This window comes from Platichthys flesus, chromosome 11 (genome assembly GCF_949316205.1).
Source record: "Platichthys flesus chromosome 11, fPlaFle2.1, whole genome shotgun sequence".
In the NCBI taxonomy this organism is placed as follows: Eukaryota; Metazoa; Chordata; class Actinopteri; order Pleuronectiformes; family Pleuronectidae; genus Platichthys; species Platichthys flesus.
In genome coordinates this window covers 12261723-12279877 of record NC_084955.1, presented here as the reverse complement: position 1 = coordinate 12279877, position 18155 = coordinate 12261723, and the positions used below count along the sequence as shown (strand labels likewise).

The following is an 18155-nucleotide window of genomic DNA, read 5'->3' as shown; positions in this document are numbered from 1 at the left end:
TGACTGTATTTTGGAATTGACTGTGTGCACTGACCTGCAGAGAGGTGGATGAAGTGGAAATGGTGCAGGAGAAGCAGGGTGGCCCACTGATATAGAGACTGTCTTCAGTTCAGATGGTTAGAAGCTGCTTCTTTGCACAAATTAGATTTATGGCCACAGGTGTCAAAGCATCATTGAGCAGGACAGAGAAACCCTTATCTGTTTTTGACCTTTTGGTTTAATGTCCTCTAATGCATTTTTTATATTTGAGGAAATTCCTTGTTATAATGGATGTAAATTGGCAGATGAAGTGCATTTTAAAATTAAGTTATGCACTGTAATGGACTTGAATGAATGAAAAACACATCAAAGAAGTGATCATGAGGAAAAACTGTTTCTAATTCAAATTCGAATAAATTGACGTCACAAAAACACCTAAACGCTGGTTTTGTAACTTTATATCCTCATTTAAAGTTTGTTCACTTTTTGTACTGTCTGTTAAAATTGTGGAGTTTTGTCTTATAGATTAAAACCTTCTTCTGTGTTTCTTTTTCAGGGTGTCCCTGGAGGCCAAGGCTCAACTGGTAGAGACGGACCCCCAGGACCAAGGGTGAGATAATAACTTAACATCAACTCTATTGATTACTGTTGCATTCTGTTACGTTGGTACTTTATGATAGTGTTTGTGTTGGAGTCTTTCATTTTATGACATTCCTCTATAGTATCTGATATATCTTATATTTATAGAAACACAAATAACAAAATAAGACTTTTTTTTCTTCCATTTTGGGTTAAATGGGGTGTAAAAATCTTGAAGATGGAAAAAAAGAGACAAATGGGTATGATCATAGCAGCATATCTCTCTGCAGACATCATCGTTACTGTTAGTAGATGGTGCTCTGGGATATGAAAAGTCCCATTTGGAGATGGTTTGGAGAAAAGTCAAGTACCAATAGCAAAACATAACAACACAGACATTTAAAAAGAAATACAAAGCCGTCAACATTTGCCAGGTTTTTCAAAACTCTTCTCAGAAATTTGTGTAGCACTTCTGACATTTTTCCAGGTGCTAAATAAATATGCCAGGATAGAAAAATATTTGACTGTCAACAAACCAGACAATGCAAAAGCCTAATTTGTACAATATTTGTTTTTGCTTTAAAAGTGCTTCACAATGTACCTCTAAGTCTCTGGTGAAAATATTTGTGATAGATTTGCTTTTGAACACAACTTGCACAGTGGTCCAGATCGCATTCAGGAAGGCTCTGTGATTCCAGCTCACTGTAGTTGATGCTGATAGAGGACTCAGGCCGTACAATACCCAGCATGGCTGTCAATACCAGAGCAGAAACACAGCCAGAGCGTGATGTGTCTGCAAGCCGAAAGAGGAGGTTTTGTCCAAATGCATAATATGATAACAGAGGAGTTTGGTCCTGGCTCCAGGTTCCTGGCGAGGGGAAAGACTCTACACATAATCCATCTGCTGTCTGCCCGTTGGCTGACAGGTCCAGATGCTCCCCTTGTGGCGGGTTTCAGAAGACGTCATACATAGTTTACAGGCTTGTCATGTGGTTTCCTTTAAAAATGCTTGTAGCCGGATTGGTTTGTATCTTCTCACAGCGTTAGTCAGGTTTGAACTCGAAGGGAAAGACATAACTGAATTTTACTTTTGTTTGTTAAACGTGCCTATAGCAGCTACTGACTTTCTAATTGACGTCCAGCTTACATCCCAATTTGGCTAAAAAGCCATCTCAAATACGTTTCACTTCAGGATCAAGAGCTGTTCCATATGGCGGAGTGATAGTGTTGCTCACTCCCTCTGTGTCATAAGTCTGTAGTCAACGAATTTGGTACTAAGCCCTGTCAGGGTGTAAACTAAAGTGTAGCCATGCACTTTAATTTGGAACTGTCAACATGTTTCATTCTTTTGACATTTCTAGGACTTTTAAATTCATACCTGATAACTCTACGTTTAGTGGTGAGTCAGTATATGTTGCTTCCCCCTAAATACTGACGGGTGACAGGAGGTAGAGAGTCCTCCTCTAACCATAAGGTCGCTGTCTCCTTCCCTTTATCCTCCAGTCTGCTTTCCCAGGTGTCCTTGGGGAAGATACTGGACTCTGGCGGCCGTGCTGACAGTGTATGAATGGTGTGTAATAGAAAAAGCCCTGCGTATAGAATCGCTGTATGATTGTGTGTGTGAATGGCTGAAAGGGACTTGTATTAAAGAGCGCTCTGAGTGGTCGATAATCTGGAAAAGTGTTTTAGAAATACAAACCATTTTACCACTTACATTTATTTGAGTGCCCAACACACCATCCTTTTTCTTCTCACTCCAAATCACAGGATGTACACAGGCTCACGTTGACCTAGTGCAGTGCCATCAAAAAGTGCATGTTACCTTTATTAACAGATCTGAACAGAGGACATGGATGCCACTGCAGAGTTTTCTTAAAGAAGGATTTAAATGTGCCTTCATTGTCACTACAGGCTGGCTCCAAGAACAACGTATGTATTGAGTCAATGGGAAGATTTCCAAGTTTGATTTAAGAAGTCACAGCAGACTTGTAAATGTAGGGAAAACATTATGTCTTCTGTGCTAATTAATTGCTATTTAATTAATTTGATAAACTCTTCCCAAACTCCGTTAAAAAAAGCTTTACTCAAGATAAAGTTAAAAGATAAAGATGAAAAAAGCGAACTGAATCCCATCAACCTGAAGCTGACCTTTATTATTTTTAGATTTTCTAACATTCACACATAATTTTTAAACATTTTACTTTTAGATTTTATCCATGCTCTCTTTGTTGGTGTAAATGTGGTTCTCAGATCCTCTGATAAGATAAACCAAAGCAAAAATGTGACCAACTAAATCATTTATTTTAGAAGCACTATTCAATAACATTTATTAAATCAAGCCTTGTTCTTTATTTAACTGAATGTAGTCATGTTGGAATTCTCATATTAGCCGACTGCACCGTTTAACTTGATGCAGGGCTTGTAATTATCGAGGGTAATCATGTAAGAATTACTAATCAAGGAGCAATTGACGTCCTCTTCTCACCACTGATTATAACACAGCCTCCTATATTCATTCTCACAATGCTACAGATCAGTTGTGTTTATTATATTTTTTAACAGTGTGGAGGCTAATAGAGAAAATACAATGGTTGTGTTTTTTAGAATCACAGAGAAGTTATTATAATTTATCTTCCATAAAAGAGAGGAAACATCTCAAATCAGTGGGGGGTTTTTTTCTGCAGAATTAACTGCAGTGTCACACACTGATGCCTCCGGCGGTGCAGTCACACTAAAGTGATTATTCTCACTGTATGCACTGGAACAGAACGGAGGGCGCTGCAGTGAAGCCTGATAAGAGGTTATCAATGCCACAGCTATTGCTGCTTTATTGACTTGACAGCGATCTAGAAAGTAGAATGTATCCCACTGAACAGTAATTATGAACAAGAACCAGCGTTTTTAAAATCCCTGCTGCTTGATGGGAATTTATCCCAACCACTCATCTGTGTCAAGTGATTTGTAGAAGAGGGAAAAGAGAACACAGATATCATCGTGATTCGTAGGAACTCACGCACACACAGTATAAAACGTTTTGTGAGGTGTATACAAGCAATAATAAAAAAAACAAGATTGTACAGTAGCAGTAATTATCTCAAACTTAATTTGCCCACATCACACTTAAAGAAGACATATTCACTTTGATATTTAACATTTTTTATTTAAAGGTTAAGAAAACGCATAACTTCTCTCACACTCTGTTGTGATTGGTCAACAGCTTCGACCTCTGCTCTGGCTTAACCTGGCTTTGCGAGGGGGGGTTAGTGCATTATTCAATTGTAGTAGCATCATGGTAACACATGTAGTATCCTGTGGAGTCCTGATGTAGCGTTTCAGGATCTTCTGGAGCAGTGTTTTCACTTTACTGTGGATTTGAGCTTTATTTCAGACCTTAGACACGAGAACTGCATCAAGGGAAAAATTGTCATTGATGCCTGCATTGCAAAGCTGTCTCAGCTGAATAGATCTTGGTTTTGATCATGAATCCAGGCTGGTAAAAACTAGTAGACATATGCTGATTAGTAAATCATCCAACAATGAGCAGGTACAGTTCACATCACATTTGTACCTGAGCTGCCAAGCTCAGCTCAAAGCCCTTTGCAAAGAAAGTTTGGTATACGAATAAAAAAGTGCAGTTTCTCTGTATAGAGGTCACACAGAGAGAACCTGCACACTGTTACTGGCTGTTTCGGCGTGCATACAAAACTCTGAATTAGATTAGCCTCGCCCCAATTTCGGAGACCACGGGTCAGACCATAAACCTGATGCTGCTCAGTTCGGAAAAATGTAACGGCAGCGATGCATTTTCATGAGCCAGACTCCTGTGAGAGAAGCTGAGAGGATGATCTTCTTATTCGAACCTCGAATGAAAAAAAAAGTCTGGATTTTAATGTAATATAGTGTGCGTGTGACTATTTTGACATTGCATGATGCTCCAGCTGTGGATCCATAAACTGTGTCACAAATACGTCCACAAATTGAGCTTTTACTATGATTTACTGGAGTGTTTATTGTGTGACAACAGTCCAAGTCATGTCCCAGTACCACATCAAATGCTTGTTTGCCTCACTGTAGGGAAGTTTGTGACCTTTATTCTGTGTTAGGATTCTGGCGATGCTTGTTCCAGACGTGCCTCTGCTCAGTCTGAGGGGATTTCAAAGTAAAACGTGTCTGACGTGAGTGTTGGTACGAGCTCAGGCCTCTGGTCGACCACAGTGAGTGTTTACTGGGTGACTCCAGAGTGACTCCCCTCGAGGAGGTTTTTGATGTGGCTGAGGGTTTCAGAGGAGCTCATGTTTATGTTTGTGTGTGAAGAATGTCGATTTTTTGTTGTGCAGTCAAACACTTACTCTTGTTGTATTTATTTGGAAGGTAAAGATTCCCAGGAGAATTTAGCAAAGCTGCTTTGGCGAGAGCATAGGAAGTAACACCAGAGGAATTCCCCTCGGAGATACAGTATGTCATCCCTCTTTTGTTTACTGAATGGGATGACTAACTGTATAAGCAGGACTTAACACACATCCAGTACACATGCTAAGGAAGCAAAGAGCAAACTGCAGCTTGTGCCAGAAGCCAGGGGCCGGAGGTATTATGTTTAAGGCTCAATGTTACTCAAAGATGAACTGATAAGGTTATTTAGTGAAACTGAACTGGTTGGCTTAGGGCATGCAGCTGCAGAATGGTCATTTTAGTTCCACCTTATACATTTTCATCGTGTCCATCAGTGGCATCACATGTTCATTCCTACGTCCTTTTGTTGTTTTTAATTTATGATGACCCTCACAGGAACCATATGAGAAGTGTCTCTGTTGAAAAGGTATCAGCCTCAATATGTGACCACAAAGTGCGACGGACATCCGAGCAAACAGAATTAGCTGAACCTCAAGTTAAACGGTTTTCCAGAACAATCTTATGCTGAGATCTGTTTCCAAACTTTGTGTTAATATCAATGGATTTGTTCAATCTGAATGGCCCATAAATATAAAGACGTTATGAAATATCATGATCACGTTGTTATTCCATACAAGTAGCCCATAGAATCGTAATATGTGCTTCTGGAGTGAAAGCTGATATTTCTTTCTCATAGCATCATGGAGAAGACATTAAATTAGTGGTTGAGGGTTTAACTCACCTTGAGGCGACTCAGACTCAGATAACCAGTCGCCAGTCCTACAGTGAAGATCCGTACAGTCAGGAGGAAGCTGCTGTGTCTCGCACAGTCAAACATTTGATTCAGGGCAGTTGCTGGCGGATGGTAGGTGTGACATACAGCAGTAGAAGAAGCAGATGCAACATCTGCTAATTTTGGTTTCCGTCAGAAGTCTGGATGTTAATTGCATCACAAAATAACATTGTTAGTGTTGGTTTAGTCTGGAGACTTGTGAGAAATCTCCCAGGCGCCTCCCGAGAGGGTTGGTCCATAACAAAATTCCACCTAGACTTAGGAAAGTGCACAAACTAACATTTTATAAATGTTGTTTATTTCTCTCCTGCCCTTTCAGGGTCTTCCAGGAAATATTGGAACACAAGGACGACAAGGACCTTCTGGACCCGTTGTAAGTCCTTTTTTTTTCTCAGCGTCATTTTCTTGGCAGCTCATCCTCACACTTACTGATCCTGCTGCTCCTCTTCCATCTCTGTCTCTTTCTCTCAGGGAGCCCCGGGTGCACCTGGGCCTCCAGGATCAGCTGGATCAGCCGGGTCCCAAGGAGAGCAAGGGGTTCCTGTGAGTGTTTTTTCTTCTTTTATTTTGCGTAGATTTATGTATAGACTGTGTATATATTTTGTGTGAGACATGAACTCAGTTGCAAGATACGCAGAATTTTTGCTGTGTGGGCTGACCCTGTTTTATTACCGTGAACTGATCTGAACCACAATAACTAACCTTCGCACAAAAAAGGGTCAGGAGCTTGAAAGGCGTGTTTATTTTGTTCTGTTGAAAAGAAGCTTGTTAACTCCTCTGACACATTATCAGTGTGAATCTGCTCAGGAGACTTTGACACCACATATCCAAATTAACGATGAAACGAGGAGGACATGACCTCTTCACCACTTCCTCTTCTTCCTTCGGATTTCTCCTCTTTGGATGTTTTTCTCTCATCACGCTTCCCTGCACTTACAGAGCAGGAACAGCAACATCAGAGCCGCAGTTTTGTTTAAATATAAATAACACTGTGGTTCGATTCAAAAACTGACAAGGAACTCGTGCTTTTGCAGATTGTTTGTTTTTCTCCTCCTTGTCCTGTTCCACTTCCTGAGCTCTCTCTCTGGAACTGCAACCAGCCTGTTAGTGTTGGACTCAAATCACACACACTAACCCTAACAGCTATCATTTACTCATAAGTTAGCTGATGTCTGTAGATGATACAAAAGACAAATCTGAGTTCATAAGGTGAGAGCTAAGAAAAAATAATGTGGGACACATCTATGCATATTAATGGGCCATACATATATTTGATTGGTTTTTGATTATCAATGTCTTCATTCTTAATCTCACTGATGTTTAGATGATACATGTTATATACATATATATATAAATAATAATAGGTTGGGCAGCCTAGCGGGTCTACTGCGCCATTCAATACACAGAAACACAGAAAAGCTGCATTGTGCAGCCGCATTGTATTAATGTCTGTGTACTATATTTCCAGGTGGGCCAAAGTATTAATATGCGAGTAATGCAAACACAAGGTTTATACCAAAGTTTGCATGGTAAACGTGTGTTAATGTGCTTCACTGAGCTAATGAGGAATTCAGTGGTGAAACCACATGTAGCTGACTGAAGTATCAGTTGTGTGAGTGTGCAGAATGTCAACATAAGTGTGTTTTGAGAGTTGCAGGAGAAGTAGAGATTAAATGCTTCATGCAAGGCCAAAAGTGAATGTGATTTATTTGATGCACCATCCATCAGACACAGACAGCCTGTACTGTGCATTCACACTGTACAACAACAACGTGCCACAATTATAATAGGACGATCTGTTGAGGTTTAAACTTTAATTGTAAAAGTGCAGTGAGTCATGTTTGGCTCAGTTCTGCAAAAAGAAGAAGAAGAAGGAAGATGTGCAAGTGACACATCACAAGCCGGGAGAAGGATGGAGGAGATGTTGCATTCCAAGCCTTGTGTAATGCTAACAGGAACAGATGATGCTGTGATGTTGGTGACAGCTAATCTGGTCTCAGGTCAGCTCTTCAGGCCGGCAGCAAAGTTTGGTTCAGAGAGGGGGAGCGATAAATCACTAACCGACACTCTCTCTCCACCAACCCACACCCAGACACAAACACACTCACAAGACCAATGGCAGGTCGCATCTGCCTCATCTCCAAAACCTCGACAGACACAGATGCCTCATATGAATGTGTATGCAGATGGAGCTATGACACAAACAGTCTGCAGTTTTAAACTCCTGATCAACTTTTTTGTTTCAAACTTTTCATCGACTTGCTGATTCAGATCCCGTTGCAGCCTCTGTAACCCTTTGCCAGGTTGCTGCTGCAAGATAATGTTTGTAATGCTTAAACAAGAGGGTCTTATCAGAATAGCAGCCATTTAAATCTGCGGGGAAATAGTGCATTTTGCTTTATCGTGTTCCAGCTGACCTGAGGCTACCTTGTGGAGCACTCCATACAGTTTTTGTCAGAGTGGACACTGCACTGAAAAATGTGTGCAAGGACAGGGAGTTTAATCCACTGAAGACGAAATGGGATATAAAGAAAGATTAAAAGTTGCAGGAGCTCAACCTGATGTTCTCTTTCAGGAAAGACACGATGCATCTGGAAATGTAGTGAAAATTCATAACGCAAAATAGAACTTATGTTTGGTGTTTTGTACAGAAAGTCTCAAATCTCTAGTCGACTGATCCAAGTTTCGAGGAGCCAGATGAGACAGATGTCACACCAACCAACCTTCATTAGACGTTTGGATTATAAATTTCAAGTTGAAGCTGCTGTTTCATTGACCCACACTTTTCCAAAACTCACAGCAGTTGTCACCAGATGTGCATACCTCTGTATTTACAGCTGGAACCACAGGTTCATCAGCTTGTCATCGCACTCGGTGGTGTCCTGGGTGTGTGTCCAACCCCGACAAAGTACTGCTTCCTCCAAATGTTCTTTCCAGTGATTCAAGTCATCATACACACTCTGTGGAGAGTTGATGTTTTAAACTTTAAAGCATCTTGATTGAGAAAACATCTACTTCACTTTGGCAGAGACAGGGCACTGTGGGAACATTAATTTGATAGAATAACAAAAGAAATCAGATTTTCGTTTTCAGAGAGAGAGAGAGATACGGAGAGAGATAGTGTCCTATGTCTTGATACTTATTTTGGCTCCAACAAAGTTAAATTCAGTTTTTCCATGTTGCCCTAGTAAGACAGTAGACATTTATGAGATCCGGGAGACCTTTATTGTGGAGACCTCCGCTCCACTTCAACAGCTGTGTCAAATTCTGACACAGGCTGCAATATAATGCATGTGATACGCCAGGTCTATCCCTATATGTACTGTGTATATACACTCACACATGAACGCAGCCAGTCAGCCAGTGGTCAAGGACGTGTCCCTCCAAGATAAACAGGCCTTTATTCAAAAGCTGTAACATCAAACTGATTCATCATATCGACACATGCTTCTGTTGCCAGGACATTTTTTTGTCTTTTATTAGCCTGCGGATTACATTGCATTACACAGTTATATGCATTCACAGGCTTTATGTGCTTGGCTGGGTTTTGAGTGTGTGTTGTGATCAGATATGCATGTGTGTGCTTTACAGTGTTGCCACTCAGGACAAAAACGACTTTCTTGAACAGATAAACAAAACGCCTTTGTACGACCACTTAAATCATATGAGCCCGACTGGCTCCAGTTTAACTGTGTAAACTATTGTTAATTTTAAAAGGGGAGTGGTTCAAAGGCCAAAGCACATAGACATTTCAAAGAAATAAAGTAGAAAGTCCAACAAGTTAACAGCTCCTGACTTGAACAAATGTTCCACAATACATGAAATACATGAATAAATTATAATATGTTTATATAAGAATGACACAAGACATAATGATGATCTACATTGACATGGACACCAATAATCTGACTATTGACTGGACTCTTTAAGACATTATTGACATTATGATATTCTCTCATGTTCCTGTTCACATGCTAGAGCAAAGTCTGATTATTACTCACATCAAGTCCCAAGACCTGTTTACACTCTAACCCAGAGAGAGTGTCATCAAGCAGTTGCAAGTTGTGAACACGTTCCGGGGGGCTCCGTTGAGCCATTTTACCACGCCCATTAAAAATTCCTCCAGAATATGTAAATTTTCAACACTTTCAAATTTTCTGCAAATTTTGGTAAGAATCTGAGCGTGTTAAAGCCCTCAAAAAGCCAATTAATTTGCCTGAAAAAAATATGTTATAATCCTTACAATTTCAATAGGGCCTCACTGTCTGTCAGTGCCTGTCAGTGCTTGGGCCCTAATAATGGGGTGGGGGAATTAAAGGAGAGAGGGAAAGAGAGATGAATAAGGCTGTTTCTGAGTACACATCCCAGTCCAATGTTTGTTCTCCTCCTGTGCTTTTATGTTCCAGGGACCTGCTGGTACCAAAGGCGATAAGGGAGAAAGAGTAAGTCCTTCCACTCACACACACACACACCTCACACCTTTGTGTGTTTAGAGCAAATCAGGTTTCACGGCTTCATTTTGCTGTGAAAATATCGTTATTTCGCCGGAGTAGATCACCGGCAATTTCTCACTAATGCTCCGCACCCTTGTTTTGAAGGAACCCAATTACGCTGCAGAACACATTTACTGTTTTCCCGTTTGTCTCTTGCACAAACGTTCACTTTATTTCTCTCCCTCAGCCTCGATTAGAGCAAATCAAATCAAATCAGTGTTCACGGTTCAAATTTGCTGCAGTGATTTTTTGCTGACACAGTAGCTTCGCGAGGAGCTCCAGAGACGAGCAACTTGCCAGCTTGAATCAAACCGGTAATTTCTGATTCGGCTACATTTTTATCAACTAATGGGGACGTTGGTACCTCGCTGCAGTTTGTTTTTGGTGCAGAGCTCAACATAAAGTCTGTGTTATACAATTTGTGTGGGGTTGTTTGGCTTTGAATTAGGCTTTGGTGTTTTATACGGCAATAACTGAACAGGGGAAAATTAAACATTTATGATAAAGCATTTATTCCTAATGAATTTGTCTACACAGTCACATCAAACGACTGAATGGTGATGATTACTATAAAGCAGAAGAGGAGGCTGCCAGCTGTTGAATTCATTATAAACACTTTAAACCTCACAAAGCAGCGAGGCCGCTTTGATTAAAGAATTTGTACTCTTATAATGTTATACATCTTATATTAGAGTTGAGACCAAGGCAGCTCTAAACACAATGCCAAGCAGTTTTGTTTATAAAGCACATAAGATTCAAGGTGCTGTGTAATAAACTCAAAGTCTAAAAGCACAATTCAAAACAATTAGTTAAAAGGATGAAAATGAAAGGGATTCAAATCTGTATAAAAAACAAAATTCTCAAATTTTATCAAGTGACTCAAATCTTCATTCTCTTGTATGGATCCAGCTCCAAAAACACTTGATCCTACATTTCCCCTAATGCATCTTAGTAGTAGTGTCCTTTGTTTGACAATCTTTGGGTTATTCATTTTTCATATTTAGGAAATCTCCTTTACACTCTCAGAACTAATTATTTTAGTGTTAACTTCATTTCTGAATGCATGGAAAAGCTATTTTAATAGATTTAGGAACCAGTTTCAATTTCAATTCAGAGTCCAAACGTAAGAATCCAGTTCAGTTATCATCTTAGATTAAAATTGAATTTCAGTAGATCCTAAATTAAATATCAAGTAAGGTTCTTCTCTCAATAGGGATCTAATAAAACTGGAAAATTAGACTTCAGATCCAGAAAGTGAGGCAAACCTGTACTCTCAGGAATGACCAACACCGTTTGTAAACAGAAGTGTATGGTCTCTATCTCTAGTTTCAAGTCTTCTTAAAGACAGCATAATGATCATTTTGTACATTATGGTCTCATTTGTTGTAAAAATAGATGATAGATGCCCATACACACTTTGATAGTTTCCAGTACTTTACCACATTGGTGACATGTCCCTTTAAAGTTGAAACAAGAATTGGCCGTAACATTGTCAAATAAAAATCAAAACTCCAGCCGTTCAGTTTGATATGTTGACACTTTCCTACGGCTAATTTCAGCTGTAATAAAATGTAGACGTGCTATCTAGAAACACACCATAGTTCAGTGGAGCCACTGTCAGAGTCAACAGCTTTTCCCAGATATTTATATAATGAAACTTAGTTGTATATTGTATAATATAGTTGTGTGACTCACAGATACTCTCAGCGATCTGTTCTGTCCTATTTACATAAAGGGATGTCAGAATGTGGAATAAAGGTGCAGTACGCTCATTAAAACACCCACAAAACACACGGCCACTAATTTATCAACCTCTGGTCTGGAAGTCAATGTTCCTGTGGTCGCTCTGACAGAAAAAGTGGAATCAATCTACTGTGTGGTTGCGTGTTGTCACATCTCAAGAACTGTGTGTGTGTTTGTTCGTTCCTAAGGGAGATGTGCAATCCCAGGCTGCTGTCCGCGCCATCGCACGACAAGTGTGTGAACAGCTCATCCAGAGTGAGTTATCGCTTCTATTTAAACATTCACACAAGCAATTATACATATACTTTTGTCATAAAAAAACACATCAAAAGCATCATCTTAATCTGAATCCTATGCTTCCATCTCTTGCAGGCCATTTGTCTCGCTATAACTCCGTACTGAACCAGATCCCCGCCCAGTCGGCGGTCTCCATCCGAACAGTTCCAGGACCACCAGGGGAGCAGGGTAGGAGAGGCACCCCGGGACCCCAGGGAGAGCAAGGATCGCCAGGCAGACCAGGCTTCCCTGGGTCCAATGGTCAGAGTGGACGAGCAGGAGAGAGAGGTTAGAGGGAGACGTTTTTACAACCATATATTTATATCTTATTTCCCCTCTAATTTTCTATACAATGGTCAAAGTCCATTGAAATATAGATACTAGGCTTGGATAAGGAAGATTAATTTGTAAAATACATTACAAAAAACGAATCTTTGGTTCTGATGCAACTTTGATTATAGATGTCTACATTTAGTTGCATAATTATCTGCCCCAAATTATTTCTAATATTATTTAGCATTATAATGGAAATCACTGTCTGCTATAGGGCTTTTACTTTGAAAGAAATAGTGTATTTCTCCAGTTGGATCTTCAATGTACCTGCTTGTTTGGTGCATTTCACGGTGCAGCCTGATCTCACCACACAAACTCCCAGTGAACGTCAGAGCTCCCACAAGCTTCAGTCCAAACCAGAAGACAATAACTCCAACATCCATTAAGTCATTCCTCTGCCACCAGCCCTTAGACAAGAACCAGCCTTTATGAGGCTTCATCACTAAAACATGCAGCCCACACTGAAGAACCACAGTCTGAGCGAGCCTGCACACACACAGGGCGAGGGGAGCCGAGCAGCAGAACTTCTGTCAGGAAATGTCCAGCGGTTACGTCCTCCTCCACAACTCAGACCTTTGATTCTCTCCAGTAACATTTATTATCTGGAGCCGCAGACACCACACACACACACACATACACACACACACACACACACACACAGATATATCACTTTGTTTACAGGCTGAAATTAAACCAGAGTAGGACAAATATTACATAAGATGGATGGCTTATAAAACGTAGACATGTTATTATCACAGATGTTATGTAAGATAGCCACACAAATTTAGGTAGAAAACTGTGCTCAGGCCCAACGAAAGAAACCAGCGTTGACATAAAAAAAATCCATGTTAAACTTAATATTGCATAGCTCAGAGAGAAACTATGGAGAGAGAATACCACAAGGCGAAGCTGACACTGTAGAGAATATACTTTTATTAGAGGTAACGTAACATATTTTCTCTCTGGTTAATTGTCCTTTCTTCCTCTTTATCGATGAAGTTGATTAAAACGGACATAAACGCACAGAATAGAAAATCTGCAGATCGCATTTGTGGTTCTTTCATATTAGACTGAAAAACAGTGTGTGTGGGTTTATCATACATTATATTAGATTTCAACCAGGCATAATTCAAGCAACACTTTTCTGCAAAGTGTTTCAATGCATCACTGACGTAGAACTGTGGTGGAAGAGTCTGCTGATGCTTTAGCAAAGTAAATGTTTACAACAATGAAAAGACACTTGGTATGTGTAGTATTTGCACCAATCAATCAATCAATTAATCAATCAAATTTGATTTGTATAGCCCATATTCACAAATTACAATTCGTCTCATAGGGCTTTAACAGGGTGTGACATCCTCTGTCCTTAACCCTCAGCAAGAGTAAGGAAAAACTACTAAAAACCCTTTTACCATCAGGCACAATCGTCACCTCTGCGGCATTAGGACCGGAATGGGGTTTGAGGCGAATTCGCGACATTCGTCCACAAGGGGTAAAATGTTAAAAAGTGTTTGCCATTCTCTGCGTTTAAAACCACAACCACTTTCTTATTTAAACTTAAAAATAAATAATTATGTTACATAATTAATAATATTGATACATATGTAAATATTTGTATCCTGATTTAATTTTGGGCCATTATACATATATTATTTTGCTTAATCTGAAAAGTAGCTTAACAATAGCAATCACATTAGTACAGTTAATGTACAATTACTGAAAGATCGAGTATGAAAAAGTAAAAGTATGAAATAAAATGCACAAACAATCCTTGCATAGCTCAAAAGTACAGAATGGAAGTAAATGTACTTGGTTACTCTCCTCTGCTGGGAGAATCATTAACGTTGGCAGATTCCTAGTGAAGCCTCATGGAGCTGTGTTCACTAAGAAATGTCCAAAGTGTGATGGGACTAAATATGGCTGTTTTCTAACTGTGTGTGTCTGTAGGTCTGTCAGGAGAGAAGGGGGAGAGGGGGAGTCCAGGTGTTGGGAGTCAGGGACCTCGAGGACCACCCGGACCTCCAGGTAAGATACAAACACTCACACACACACACACACACACATTCGTCAGAGCATAACAGACTGAATCCAGCCTCTGCACTCGGCTAACATGTGGGTGTCCTTTAGCTACATTAATTCATGATATTCTGTGGTGTTTTCAGCCTGTGACCCAATGCAGCCGCTGTTTGTATAACGGCTTTCATTACATTCCCTCTGAACCAAACTAAAATTAGTTTTCAATATTCAAACAATGGAATCAAATAGCACTGGGAACTAATCTGTTTGGGGTTTACTCTCTGTCGAGCCTCGACAGAGAGAAGCAGGCAGACGTTTTGGACGGGGAATATAATTCTCTGTATTGATTTCTCGGTGTGCTGTGTGGAGCTTGAGTTTGTGTTATGAAAATATGTCGCCCTCAGGCCTGGGATTTTCTGTTTACTGTTGTGCGATCAATACTCAGAGAACAAGCTGACAGAACTCCCTGGAAACTTTTCTGTGATCCGATACCTGTAAGAAAAAAATCCACCAAACTTCAACGTACAGGAGAGGAAATGTTTTCTGAGAGAAAGGTGCAGCGGAGAGACTGTCTGTCTTCATCTGTCCTGGAATATTTGTGGGCTGACAATTTTAGCACTTGGCAAATGAAACGTCCCTTCAACATTTATTTTTTAAATATTTCATGTTTCTGCTGACGGCTGAGGTGCGTCTGTGTAAACAGAATACACGAGCCTCCGGCTAAGTTTCAGCTCAGAAGTGTTATTCCTGCGCCTGCCCCCGGGACGTTCACTATCATCTCCCTTATCCAGAAATGACAAGCAAACATTTGCTGCCCCCTAATATACTGTGTCATGTTGTTGCAGCAGCCGAGCGGGGGATTTAGAGGAGATTGAGGAGGTGATAGTACAGTGACAGCATCAAACCTCGCAGCCACTTTCTCATTTTACTTTCCCCCTCTTCCTCTGTCACCCGTGATCCCATCACCGCACTGCCGGTGTCGTTTTTATCAAATGTTCATTGATGGCGGGATTCTCTGAGCTCGCCCGTCTTTTTTAACCAGGACTTTACCTTCGTCCTCAGGCCTGCCGGGTGAAGGACGCACAGGCAGCCAGGGTCCGCCCGGACGGCCCGGCAACCCTGGGACGAATGGGAGGCCGGGGAATCCTGGTGGCACCGGACCAGCCGGGTCGCCAGGATACTGTGACCAGAACTCTTGTCTGGGATACAACGTTGGAGGTAAGAAACCGTCCGACTCTACTTTAACCCTCATAACTTAGCATTTTCAAGCTGTAAGCAAATTCATTATATAACAGGTTAAAAACCGATCCGATCTGGATGGCGGATCATGATCTTGATGACTGCTGACCATAGACTATGACCGCAGCAGGACTGCTTTACATTTTCAAAATGTTTACCCTCATCAATGCTGCTAAAACCTTAATCTTGATGTGTTCTCCTACATTTGGCATCTATTGCCCTTCTGTCCGTCCTGGGAGAGGGATCCCTCACATGTGGCTCTATTTTTACCCTGTTGACAGGGTTTTTAGTAGTTTTTCCTTACTCTTGTTGAGGGTTAAGGACAGAGGATGTCACACCATGTTAAAGCCCTATGAGGCAAATTGTGATTTGTGAATATGGGCTATACAAATCAAATTTGATTGATTGGCTGATTGAAAAGAGGGTTTATCAAAATTTGGCACGTTAGGAAAAAACAACTGCAAAAAAAGTTTTTTAGCCTTGAATCCTGAGATGAATCAAAGCTAACAGAGCTCCTCATAATATCATAATAAACAAAGAGGAAACAAGAAATCAAACAGAAATACCCTTAAAAGCAACTAATTAGCTTTAAGGGTTTCTTAATGTGCGGCATTTGTCAACAATTATAATTTCTCCTCCGACTTCATGAACAGATATTTTTTATTTACTATGTTTGCATTCATTGTCTTTCTGTGTGCCCACAGGAGGAGTTATAGAGTTATTGTTATTGACAAATTAATAGTGCCAAATTAATTAATTTATTATATATGATAGTTATACGTGGGAATAATTCGGAAATGTACAAGTGTTTTCCTGTTTAACCAGAGTGAGACAAACATTTTTCTTCATCAAGGTATGTGGAATCATATGTGATTAATGCCCCTTCACAAAATGACGTAGCTTCCATCATTTTCAAGTTATACTGAACCACATGAAACTGAAATGTGTTTGAGATGGAACAGAGGCTATAAAGGAGGGAGACATCTTTAAATCTAAAGTTCTCTCTCAGTAAAGCAGGAGAGTCTTTGGCGTGTTAAACCTTTTTCATTTTTCATTTAGCGCCACAGAGATGAATGAGACACATGTCCTTGGTAATCTTGTCATCTTCAATCTCTTCCGTCTTCCACAGTCAGTTATGACGGAGAAAACTTGTTTACAAGATAAACATTTTGATTGGATGAATTCCCTGAAAAACTAAAACCCAAAATAGGAAGACCTTAAAAAAAGACATTTCTACAGATTTCCTTTCATTTGTCTTTTTGCAACTGAGCATTAATTATGTTCCGTCATTTTACGATTTGAGAAGAGTTACTTGAAAGGGACTGACTACCGAAGAAATAATTAAATCTTTCCTTTTGTTATATCTGCTCATTTATTAACACAAACAGCTCAAACAGTCCAACTAATGAAGCAAACACTGTTGTCACTGTGACAGACGTCTCTTGAGACAGTGATTGTTCCTTTAAAGTCCTCGGACTCATCTGGTTTTTATAGTTGTTCCACTCTGAAGTTTAAACATTCATGTCCACGCTTGTGGATTAAGAAGTTAACTGCGTCACTGACCAAAGATGTTTGTCTGCATTCAGATCTAATACACTTTACTGTGTCACACACACACACACATAAAATCACACACACACACACACACACACGCTCGGCATCTTTGAATATTCATAATGATGATGACCTTGCAGCTTTATGTCTATTTGGTCTTGGGCCATTGCAACAAGGACATTGCACATCTAACAGCTGCTGACACTTCGCCCTGATGATGTATCATGTGCTAAAAGTAGCTGATGGATGAGACATTACTTCATCTGTCACGTTAGATTTATTACCTATACATTTATTCCACACATAATTGTTATTTCATTTCATGAGTTCAGATGCAAGGAATCTCAAATACCTCTGACAACTTGACAAACTGTCGTTGTTAAATACTCTTTGTGGATTATTTTCTTCCTTTCACAGCTATTTAGCTTAGTTTGTCTTTGTGACAATGAAAGGGTTTTTAGGTGTTCAACTTAATGGGTTTTCCTGTTTAACTAGTGTGAGACAAACTTTGCTTTTTATGTCTACTTTATGTTTTTTGCAAGTGCTTCCCAGGTGTGTGACTGCTGAGAGTAAGACTGAGGGTCTAATCTTCCTTGATCTACCATTAAGTATTTGTTTAATGATAGAGTATAAATTGTCATAATAAAAAAGCCCTTCACACTGATAAAACAAATATCTAAAGTATATATTCAGGTATGGCCCAATGTTCCTACAACCAAGATAAATGGATGATCTCTCTTCGTGTTCAGACATGGAATAAA

At 40.0% G+C, this 18155-nt stretch overlaps 1 protein-coding gene across 1 annotated transcript in view; it reads left to right on the top strand.

Annotated features, from left to right (window-relative positions):
- Nucleotides 1-18155, top strand: part of col14a1a (collagen, type XIV, alpha 1a) — a 127902-nt gene that overhangs the window by 107811 nt on the left and 1936 nt on the right. Inside the window, exons 40-47 of the mRNA XM_062398960.1 lie at nucleotides 536-589; nucleotides 6060-6113; nucleotides 6212-6283; nucleotides 10147-10182; nucleotides 12165-12231; nucleotides 12349-12540; nucleotides 14533-14610; nucleotides 15664-15819. Coding sequence (XP_062254944.1) covers nucleotides 536-589; nucleotides 6060-6113; nucleotides 6212-6283; nucleotides 10147-10182; nucleotides 12165-12231; nucleotides 12349-12540; nucleotides 14533-14610; nucleotides 15664-15819 — 709 coding nt within the window. The remainder of the gene's footprint in view (nucleotides 1-535; nucleotides 590-6059; nucleotides 6114-6211; nucleotides 6284-10146; nucleotides 10183-12164; nucleotides 12232-12348; nucleotides 12541-14532; nucleotides 14611-15663; nucleotides 15820-18155) is intronic.